Source organism: Vigna unguiculata, chromosome 6 (genome assembly GCF_037176805.1).
Source record: "Vigna unguiculata cultivar grain cowpea cultivar isolate G323 ecotype 2 chromosome 6, ASM3717680v1, whole genome shotgun sequence".
NCBI lineage: Eukaryota > Viridiplantae > Streptophyta > Magnoliopsida > Fabales > Fabaceae > Vigna > Vigna unguiculata.
The window spans coordinates 46,039,678-46,051,523 of NC_140797.1; the positions used below are offsets into that span (position 1 = coordinate 46,039,678).

An 11,846-nucleotide genomic window follows, 5' to 3' on the forward strand; every position below is an offset into this window, starting at 1 on the left:
TTACATATCAATAACCTTCTCTTAGAAAAATAAAAATAGAAGAAGCACCGTACATCAACCTACGAAAATCATTTTAATTTTTTAAAAATTGAAAAACAACTTTCTAAATCAATAGAAACACCTAATATTTTATTAAAATTGAAACAAAAACTCAGGGGTAGGATATTTTTCACATAATGGATTCATGATCGAAAGATTTTTAGGTTGTAACGTGGCACAAGAGACGGGGAAGACATCATCGTATCACGATCAGTTATTTTATTTTAATTTATTTTTTTATGAAAACTGGATAGGAATATAAAATGTTAAAGGGAGTGTGAGAAGATAAGATTGAGACATTGAACCAAATCAAAAGCACACTGAAACACTAAACTGGAAACCGGTTACCACTCGTCCAATTTGGAGGAGTGGCTGCGCCGCTGTTATTATCCCATTCTAACCACACTCTCCAATACTACCGGCTACCCAGGTCACCTTACTTTTTTTTTTTTTTTCCTCTTCCAACATCTTATTTAAACTGAAAACCTCGTTCATAACTCAGTGTCTGTTTCCGAATACAAACTCAACCCGACCCGCCCGAAGTAGTTGTTGGAAAAGAGAGTGAAAGAGATGATACTGGTGTCGATCGTGGCGGAGGTGCTGGAGGAGTACACGGCGTTGCTGGCGAGAGTGGTGGAGCAGGTGTTCCGTTCCGCCCCTATCCCTCGACGGGTTCGTTTTCTCATCCTCCGCACCCTTCCCTTCGTTTCTTCTCACCCTAGGACCATTCCACCCCCTCCCACCCCTTCCCATTAGGATTCTTCATTTTCCTGTCACTGTCACTGTCACTGTTCCCATTTTTGTAAATTTCAGATCTTTTCTATTGACACTGGAATCATATTCTGTTTCGTTTAACCTTTCTCATCATGTTTCATACTCCATCTTTCTTTCTCTGTTTATTTTGCTATTATCTGTAGGCTTCTTTGTAGCTCAACAAAATATCTGCAGTCACTATGATTGATAAAGTGATTCCATTTTCCTTGTCGTTTTATTATCGGAGAAAATTACAACACTTTACAGGACTTTAATGTAATAATGAATGTATTTTTAAAAACGATGTGATGATAGGATATGGAGCAGTGTGCATAAGACAATATAGAATTGTTGGTGATAATGTTAAAAAATCGATTTCTGATAACTTCACTGTCATCTCTCAAGTTCATGAAAAAAGCTTCATTTTAAAGTCATTATCACTGTTAATCTGTAATATCGCATATCGCATTTCCCGAACAAGAAAATAAAAAGTCATAACAGTGGAGTGGAGATGCTCACTCGGTAATGTTGTGGACTCTTCGGGAACTGGAAATATGAGTTGCAATTATTGATAAAAAATATATATTATTTAATATTTTAATAAATTATATGAATGTGAATTTTCATGTATGAAAACTTATTTCATTTCATATGATTTTAATCACTAGGATTTGACTTCTTAAAAAGTGCATTCGAAGTTATTGAATAGAAAGTTAATGCTTTTAAAAATGGTCATTCGAAAAATTATTATTTTGACCTTAACATTTTTTGGGTGCGGATTAACTGTTTTTCTTTTAATCAATAATTATAAATATATTATGTAAGTCGTTTAGGATCAAGGAATTTATGAGTACTTTAAGTATACAGATAGAGGGTGTTTTACTAATCATAACGATCCTAATGTTTGGCTTCACCTTTACACTCAAATTGAATTTGGTTTAAGCTTAATAAATATTTATGTTATACAGTAATTCACTACTCATTACGCTGGTTCTTTTATTTTAAAAGAGAATAAAGATACTGGTTACGTTTATCTTGACTGGTTTTTATAAGAAATATTAATTAATGTGTAAAAAGAAGAGAAAAGATAAACTAAGGTGGAGAATGGTTAGTTTGTTGAAGAAGGATGAAGAAGTATCTGGTAAAACAGTTGGTTGGTTTTGAAAATGTGAAGAAGAATCATGGATAGTTTGAGGTTAATAACAATATTAATTGAAAAAAAAAAAGTGGATTCATTTAATATAGACAGAGATGGTAGAGTATAATATTTTTTATAATTAAGAAAACTGTCTCAATTCGCATCATCTTCTCCACCAGAACTCTCCAGAATTAGGCATATCAAAACGAATTTGAAATAATTAGGTGTTTTTTTTTTTGCGACCTGTATCCATCATTTAGAATTAGAAGCCAACATATTTATGAACATATAAACATGGAACCACCATTGCCTCACGTGCAAGACATGGAATCTTATTTAGGTATAATTATAACTTATCTTTGTCCTACTGCTAACTCTGTACTTTTAAAAGACTTCTAATCGATTATATTTGAGAAATTGCATCTCATCGTACGTTTTGAATTTAGTTTTAAACCGTGATATTATAATTCCCAAAACTTTTAAATTTCATTTTTATTTTATTTTCTAACATGGTTTATTACGAGTCATAGATTAATGTTTTACTATTTTTTTAAAAAGAATTAATTGTTTAACTAAGCCACATCAGTAAGGATAAATAAAAAAATAGGAGTTGTAATATAATTTTCATTCGATTTTAATATCATGTATTCGTTTCAAATATTATATTTTTATAGTATACTTTTTAACTTTACAAGCTTAATCTACCGTCAATTTCATATATTATAATTGATGTTGTTTATTTAAAATATAACTTCATTATAAGTGTATATACCTTTTACTTGGACGATTTAAGTATGAATCCTAAAAAAGTAAAAATTAATTTTAATAGTTTTTTTTCTTCAACATAATTTTATATCCAATAGAAAATCATAATTTTATATTAAAAGAGGATAATTGACCGAAACCAAACACACACTGCATTACTTTTACGAAAAATAATAAAATATTGTTCTATTTTGTTATTAAAAAGAGGAAATAAAATGATTATTTTTAAATAACTCATTGTACAGAGTGTATGATAACACCACTGCGTACATTAGTTATTAAAATGTTATTAAAATCTTATAAAATCTTATTAAAATCTTAGGTATATATATATATATATATATATATATATATATCCTAGTCTATACTTGTGTTATCTACTCTCAATAGTACAAATTGCAAAGGTTTACATATAATAACATTACAATGCTGAAAATAAATATATTATCTTAATTCTTGTTCAACAGAATATTCTCTTAAATAAAAATTCTTTCAAACTTTCGTCAAATTAAGACCACCGTTTATCTACAATGCAACGACTAATTGTTTCTTCCATACTCAAATGTGATTAGATTGGAAAGTTACTCTATCTTATATTCCGAAATTAAATTTCTTTTCATTTTTTTATAGTGTGTTTGAATAGAAAATTTTATTATTTTTAAAATCAAATATTTATAAATTAAGTTATTTATATTTTAAATTACTTAGTCTTTCAAATATTGTATTTAAATAAAATAATTAAGGTTTATTGAATTTTAAATTTCATTTGAATAGGTATTTAAATTACCACTAAGTATAAAAATTACTTTTAAATAATGTTAGAAACTTCAATTGAAAAAATAATTACTATGTGAGAAAAAAGATAACCGTTCGATGTAAACTTGAATAAAAAAAATGTGATCAACAATTACTTAAAAGAAGTCACATTAACATTGGCTTATAAAATTATATCAAACATCTTAGCTTATCTTACATTCAAAGAGAAATAATATTGGAAATATCAACTAAGAAAATAAATCTAATTAACATTGGTTAAAAAAACTCTAGCATATATTTCAAATACTTCCAAAACAATCTCAATTAATAAAACTGGTTAACATGAGTTAAAATAAAGACGTATTTAAAATCATTCAAAACACACTATTGATGTAAATAATAAAAAAAAATCTAACTAAGATAAGTGTATAAATAAAATATTTATGACGACAAACAAACAAAAATTATGTTGAACCCCACAAAAATGCTTCAATTAAGTTAATGATTTGGACCAGCCGTAAGTCAACAATATCATGATTGAGAATAAAAAAATATTATAGAAAAAGAAATACATAAGTTTAAAAAATATGGTAGAGTGTGAATAATTTTAAATTCTTAAAATAATTTTTTAAATTAATTAAATTTTAAGAAATACTGTTATATTCAATAGATTTTAAAACTTTCAGTCTACGTAATATATATATATATATATATATATATATATATATATATATATATATATATATGTATAGTAACCATTTTTTAGTAAGTATTGATATCTTCTTTTTTTCTTCAAAGACATAATTTGTTATAAAAATCACAACTAAAATAAAACTTAAAAAATTGTTTAAAAATAACATAAAATGATAGAACTTGTTATTTTTGTGAGAGATTCTTATAAATTTATTGTGCTTGTTCTTTGCTTTATCTATATTACTCGTTAATCTTTAAACTATGGTCATTATTGCAGTTATAATTTCAATTACTACAATAATTAAGGGAGCTCTCAAGTGGCATACACCAGACAACAACATTCTGGAAGTATAATCAAACATCACATTCCCCTCATCACTAAAGTTTAAGAAATCATTGCATAGTTTGAACTATAATGGTTGTTTGTAAGCGAAGTACCTAACTTTTACATCTCTCGCATCTACACTTTTTCTTATGATGTGTTCTTTTTTGGTAGATTAATTTGAGGAGAGGAAGAGGAAAAAATTGAATGAATTTGAAGATGAAGTTAATGTTGTTTCTTTTAAAAGATGTAGAGATGATTATAAAATGGGATAGAAGTGAAATTTGTAAATAAATTGACTAATATGATAGATTAAAAAAATTTAATAAATAAAGAAGTTAGATTATCATATTGTCTCTTATGTTTAAAATAATATAAAATAATATTTAAATTATTTAAAGTTATTTTTTAAAATTTTATTGAATGAATGAAATTATTAAAAAAATTATGAATAAATAAATAATACATGGTAGAGGAATCGTTCCAAACAATGGTGGAATCAATCCATAGTTGACATAATCGTTCCATCTTCATGCATAAACGAACCATAGTCGTTCTTTCATCGGTCGAATCATTCCAAACACCACATGCACCACACATGAAATCATTTGAATGTAGTGGAATCGTTCCAAGCACAATACACCACCACATGGAATCGTTCTAATGTTGTTCCAATGGTCAAGAGAATCGTTTCGTGCTTTGTCTCCCTCATGGTGGAGAACTGCATAACACTTCACTTACACAACAACAATAACATGAAAACATTGAGTGGGATGAGGGTAATTTAGTAAATGTGACTTGATCACCTTCGTACTATATGTAATGGGATGAGATTTTTTTGAAATTTCGTTGATCATCACTCTCTTGCTTCGTAATCTTTTTGCACAGTAAATATATATAAAAAAATACTATATTCAGGTGCTCTAATTTTGTATAAGCGCATTCAAACATGCATTTTTTTTTTAATTCAATAAGACCATTCTAATCATATATTAAAAAAAAATCCAAAGTTATGCAATTGTAATTTGTCTCGTATAATAAATTGATTGTGATTCAATGTGCAAGTCATCTAGTGTGGCATTAATTTTGTTTGGTGTTGGAACAGACTTATTGAACAGGCATATGAGAGAAACATGATTTTTTTTAATTTGTTTGAATAAAGAAAATGCAAAAAAAAAATCTATACTAATTCATTATCATGTTATATGACTATCATACTTAATTTTAGAATAGATGGAATTTTTTCTTACTTTTTTTTACAAAATGTATTTTACATATTCTCTTTTCTTTTCTTACTTTTTAAATACATTTTCAGTCCATCCATCAAGGCCCAACATTACCCCTTTGGGTTTCTGAGAGCCCAACATCATCTCTTGGATATGGGTAAGAAATAAAAATTTGGTAAGGATGTGTTGCAATTTAGAGCAAAACCTTAATCTCCTTCGGATAACCCTAAATTTATAAAGCACACTTAACAAGTTGGAGAGGGGAGTGAAGAATATACAAGCATGAATGATCACTCGAGAAACGAAGCGTCTCTTGTAATTATGTTTGTGTTAAGATTTCTTTAATTTGTTAAACTTTTACCCCAAATGATCTGTAGGGGATTTCAAGTTTTACAGAAACTTTAGGAATACAAGAACCGATCATTTGTAGAAATTTTTTACTAAACTTTTAGAAAGAGCAAGAGTATAAATACTAGCTTTATAACAACAAGAGTGATGAATAAACTTCACAAAATAAACTTTGTACAGTGCACAGAACAAAATACACACTCGCTTTTTTAAGGAAAAAAGGGATATACTTATAATTGAATTGAAATATTCATAGTTTCATACATTTCTATTTTCTCACAGTAATTAGTTCCTTTGTTTAGATAAGATAAATCTAATGCTTTCTTTTTTATAAATGGAACATTGGATATTATAAAAAAGCACATAACTGAACTGCATTAATAGTAATTATTTTCCAAAAATATTGAAATTTTTTATCTATTTTCATGTTAATTATTAAAATCAATATCAATTATCAAGATTAAATACCAATTGTAATTAAAAATGTTAATAAGAACAGTATTTTTCTAATTTCTTCTTCTATTAGGAAAACTCAGAAAGAATTCCTGTATTTCTATTTCTATTCCATACAGTGAAACAAATTTTGGAAAAAAGTTTGTGGGGACTTCTCTCCTTCACCTATCGAGAAGTACAAATTTCGAATAAATTAAGGAAAATGTTACAGTTACTACCCAATTTGACTACTCAATTGACTACCTTACGTGGAATTAAATTTTTCATTTTTTTTAATTGAAATAAATGGAGTGGCACGTGAGTGAAGAAATCTGAACTTAAGTGCCCCTTTCACTTGTTGCCGTGAACTAACGACCATTTTGTGAAATTGAAAAAAGAGGGAAAAAGTTTCACTTCGCAGACATTTGCAGAAACTTCACGGGTTTCATACCAACACTTTTGTTCTCCACCGCTCCATCCTACCTCTGAACTGCCACACCCCTTCGAAGTCCACAGCGCAGGCACAAAATCCACCGTCCATTTCGAAAATCCACCACCACGACGAAGTCCGCCGTCCTTGCGAAGACCACCGTGCCTGCGAAGTGCCCCGTCCCTGCGAGGTCCCCCGTCCGTGCGCAGTCCACCGTTTTGGTGGTCTCCTTCGAAAATCCACCGCCTCGAAACACGGAAAGGTAACTTCTTTGTGTTGTTGTGTGTATGGTAAGTGTTTAGGGTTTTCCAGTGAAAGGGGTTTTTTAGCATCACAGTGTTCTCCATTTGCAGGGTATTCTTCCATTTGGTTCAAGGTATGATTTTTTTGTTTTCCCCAAATCATTGACGTCGTGGTTGTATCGTTTTGGTGTGGCCTCGAAAAATGTATGTCTAATAATGGTGGATTTGATAAAAAATGTCTCTCTAATATCACTGTTTACTTACTTTTTTAAGATTTTCATGATAATCATTGTGTTGAATGTAGGTTTTGATTGGTAGTGTGTTATTTAATTGTAATATTGACAGGATGATTTCTTAGGAATTTGTGGCGACTGCCTTTGTGTTTTCAGGTCAAAATTATGAGTCAAGTTAGTGAAGGAAGCGATTTTAGTGTTGACCGGAAGGTATGATATTTTTTTAATTCATTTTGTTTTGAATGTGTGTTTGATTAAAATTGCTATAACTAGTTTTTTTTTTTTTTGTGTTGATCCAGATTTGTTTTAGGCATTCATGCCGAACCAAATTTATTGGTAGTTTGAATAAGAAGTTAACAAACGATCAAAAGTCATTTATTGAGGCAACACCATTTGCATGGTTGGTTGAGTTGAAAGAGTCTATGAAGATATCTAGGAATCTGTTGAGTCTGTTAATTAGTCGGTGGGTTGAAAGGCTGGGGGGTTTGACATGGGTACAAAAGTTGTTGCTTTTAGCTTATTAGACGTATGTGTTGGTCTTGGTTTAAGGGTAGTTGGGTAGAACATTGATTTAACCCGAGAAGGCTTAGATAGTCATTGCAAGAAGTTATTTGGACCTAAAAAAGTTGTTGATGTTGAAATGGTATATGACTACCTATTAAAACATAGTAAACATGTAGAAGTTAATGATTTTTGTAAGCTTTATCTTTTGTTAGGAATTTCTGAGTTTTTGTTAGCCAATCGTAGTGGCATAGTATTTTCTATTTTGTTCAACATTGTTGATGACGTTTGTAGTATTGGGAAATATAATTGGGGTGGTGTGGTGTATGAGTATTTGGTTGGAAGCATTTGTGAAGCTAAAATGTTGATGAGAGACAAACCAGGTTCAAAAAACTTCCATGTTATGGGATGTGTTTACTTGTTACAGGTACCGTATCTTTAATTTGGTTGATTTTCCATTTCATGAGATAAAAGTAAGTGGTGAAGAGTTGTGACTAATTTTCCTTTAAAATGTTCTAGTTATGGTCGTTCGACCATTTTCTGATGTCCAACTCAAAGGAACGGCGTCCAACTACCAAGTTCCCTAGAATCTTGCATTGGATGGAAGTGAAAGTAGGGGACTATGTAATTAAAAGGAGTGTGCATAGAAACATGGTAAGCTGTTTGACATGATTGATCTTAAGCTTATCTTAATTATGTGATTAATACTTGTTGAGAGTTTTTTTGAATTTCTTGCAGGTTGTTTCAGATGTTGCTGCCTCTGCAGAAGAGCTCAGCAATACCTTTGTGAAAGAAGGTTTTGAGGAATTTGGACGTGGAAGTAAGGGTGGCAGAAAAGATGAGTTAATGGAAGTTGTTGAACGTCAAGAACAAATGTTGGGTGAAATTCAAAAAGAAGTTTATGAGTTGAAAGCAAATATGAGTGACAGGAAGAAGCAAGGCCATGATGAGGTTGAAGATAATTATTATCAATGGGATGAATCTAGTGTTGCTGACATAGGTGAAGAAAAATTCAGTGAGATTGCTGAACATAAATCTGGGGATATTGATGAGGGTAATTTTGTTGAGACATCGACGGATCAACTTGGCAAAGAAGAAGAAGATGGTGTACATCATGATGGCAAGGAAATACAACAAAGCAATATGTATGTAAGACGCAGGGATGATCCAAGGAAGCGTTTCAAGAGTATTGCAATAAGAACTCCGTTTGCAACGTATAGGAGGAGGAAACGCAGTCAATAGTTGATTTAGATGAATGTTGTTTTGTGTTATTAAGAGTTCAGCTTGGATTATGTTAATTTGACATTTACATATGGTAGTTGTGAAACAATTGTATTTCATACAACTTTGTTGAAATTCTTAGTGAAGTCTTGTTTGTTACTGATATTCAACTATTTTGTTTAGGATACATATTTTGGTTTGTAAAATAATATTGAAGTGAATACAACATATTGTATTTTATAATTTTTTGCAATGGAATCCAAACAGCAGACCTCACTTCATAATTTTGTGCAAAATGTTATGGGCAGGTCACCTGATAATACATCAGGGGTCAACAATTATTTCTGACCTTTCTGTACTAAGAGTGTATATACCTACTCTAATTGTGATTGAGGTATTCCCTTACATCCTTCAGGTATCAGTTGTGGACATCCTTACAACATAGCAGGGGTGAATAAGTTGTGCAAAAATTTCAGGGAAGGTCACCAGTTATCAATTGTGTGGTCACCAGATATTTCTTACACACCTAATTTATGTGTGGTGAATTATGTGGACTAATTATGTGGCACCAATATTTATTAGGTTCAACATCCCTTACACACATGCTTTGAGGGTCATTCTTGTCACCGTAAGTGGGGAACAATTTTGCTGCCCATACAACAGACCCCAATTCATTTTTTTGTACAAAATGTTGTGGGAAGGTCACCAGATAAAACATCAGGGGTCAACAAATAATTCAGTCAATGTTAGGATGTGTGTGCTGAAGCACTTGTAAGCTAATTATTTCTGACCTTTTTGTACTAGGAGTGTATATACCTTCTCTAATTGTGATTGAGGTATTCCCTTACATCCTTCAGGTATCAGTTGTGGACATCCTTACAACATAGCAGGGGTGAATAAGTTGTGCAAAAAGTTCAGGGAAGGTCACCAGTTTTCAATTGTGTGGTCACCACATATTTCTTACACACCTAATTTATGTGTGGTGAATTATGTGGACCAATTATGTGGCACCAATATTTATTAGGTTCAACATCCCTTACACACATGCTTTGAGGGTCATTCTTGTCACCGTAAGTGGGGAACAATTTTGCTGCCCATACAACAGACCCCAATTCATTTTTTTGTACAAAATGTTGTGGGAAGGTCACCAGATAAAACATCAGGGGTCAACAAATAATTCAGTCAATGTTAGGATGTGTGTGCTGAAGCACTTGTAAGCTAATTATTTTTTACCTTTTTGTACTAGGAGAGTATATACCTTCTCTAATTGTGATTGAGGTATTCCCTTACATCCTTCAGGTATCAGTTGTGGACATCCTTACAACATAGCAGGGGTGAATAAGTTGTGCAAAAAGTTCAGGGAAGGTCACTAGTTATCAATTGTGTGGTCACCACATATTTCTTACAGACCTAATTTATGTGAGGTGAATTATGTGGACCAATTATGTGGCACCAATATTTATTAGGTTCAACATCCCTTACAGACATGCTTTGAGGGTCATTCTTGTCACCGTAAGTGGGGAACAATTTTGCTGCCCATACAACAGACCCCAATTAATTTTTTTGTACAAAATGTTGTGGGCAGGTCACCAGATAAAACATCAGGGGTCAACAGATAATTCAGTCAATGTTAGGTTGTGTGTGCTGAAGCACTTGTGGGCTAATTATTTATACCTTTTTGTACTAGGAGTGTATATACCTACTCTAATTGTGATTGAGGTATTCCCTTACATCCTTCAGGTATCAGTTGTGGACATCCTTACAAAATAGCAGGGGTGAATAAGTTGTGCAAAAAGTTCAGGGAAGGTCACCAGTTATCAATTGTGTGGTCACCAGATATTTCTTACAGACCCAATTTATGTGTGGTGAATTATGTGGACCAATTATGTGGCACCAATATTTATTAGGTTCAACATCCCTTACACACATTCTTTGAGGGGCATTCTTGTCACCGTAAGTGGGGAAAAATTTTGCTGCCCATACAACAGACCCCAATTAATTTTTTTGTACAAAATGTTGTGGGCAGGTCACCAGATAAAACATCAGGGGTCAGCAGATTATTCAGTCGGAGTGTGCAGAAATATCATATGCAGTTTGATTTTATCAGAGAATGTTGCTTAGGTGAATAAAGAGGTCTGCATAATAACAACAATAATAGACAGTTACTACATTTCTTTAACCAAATATTGTTTGATAGTTCAAAGTACAAATAACAACATTCAATGCTTAATCAAAATTTAAATACCATGGAAATAAAATACATCAAATAGTTTTGAGCTAACTAAGTGAAATATTATCCAAGGCAGATGATTCATCCTTAGAGGTCTCCCCCAATTCATAAGAAGGACTTTGAGTTGAGGGAGGACCTCGCAGGGACGGGGCACTTCGCAGGCACGGTGGTCTTCGCAAGGACGGCGGACTTCGTCGTGGTGGTGGATTTTCGAAATGGATGGTGGACTTTGTGCCTGCGTTGTGGACTTCGAAGGGGTGTGGCAGTTCAGAGGTAGGATGGAGCGGTGGAGAACAAAAATGTTGGTATGGAACCCGTGAAGTTTCTACAAATGTCTGCGAAGTGAAACTTTTTCCCTCTTTTTTCAATTTCACAAAATGGCCGTTAGTTCACGGCAACAAGTGAAAGGGGCACTTAAGTTCAGATTTCTTCACTCACGTGCCACTCCATTTGTTTCAATTAAAAAAAATGAAAAATTTAATTCCACGTAAGGTAGTCAATTGAGTAGTCAAATTGG

At 31.9% G+C, this 11,846-nt stretch overlaps 2 protein-coding genes across 2 annotated transcripts; both read left to right on the plus strand.

The window, feature by feature from the left end:
• The first annotated feature begins 377 nt into the window (after positions 1 to 377).
• LOC114188769 (uncharacterized) lies at positions 378 to 894 on the plus strand. Its single transcript, XM_028077407.2, has one exon. The coding sequence runs from the start codon at positions 610 to 612 to the stop codon at positions 793 to 795; it is 186 nt and encodes a 61-aa protein (XP_027933208.1). The 5' UTR covers positions 378 to 609; the 3' UTR covers positions 796 to 894.
• A 7,512-nt stretch (positions 895 to 8,406) lies between these two features.
• Positions 8,407 to 9,180, plus strand: LOC146885927 (uncharacterized). Its single transcript, XM_085674403.1, has 2 exons — positions 8,407 to 8,532; positions 8,617 to 9,180. The coding sequence occupies exons 1-2, from the start codon at positions 8,422 to 8,424 to the stop codon at positions 9,118 to 9,120; spliced, it is 615 nt and encodes a 204-aa protein (XP_085530529.1). The 5' UTR covers positions 8,407 to 8,421; the 3' UTR covers positions 9,121 to 9,180.
• The last annotated feature ends 2,666 nt before the right edge of the window (positions 9,181 to 11,846 follow it).

Coding starts and splice junctions, on each gene's coding strand:
- LOC114188769 (XM_028077407.2), top strand. CDS start 610: ATGATACTGGTGTCGATCGTGGCGGAGGTGCTGGAGGAGTACACGGCG.
- LOC146885927 (XM_085674403.1), top strand. CDS start 8,422: ATGTCCAACTCAAAGGAACGGCGTCCAACTACCAAGTTCCCTAGAATC. Junction 8,533..8,616: donor GGAGTGTGCATAGAAACATG/GTAAGCTGTTTG, acceptor AATTTCTTGCAG/GTTGTTTCAGATGTTGCTGC.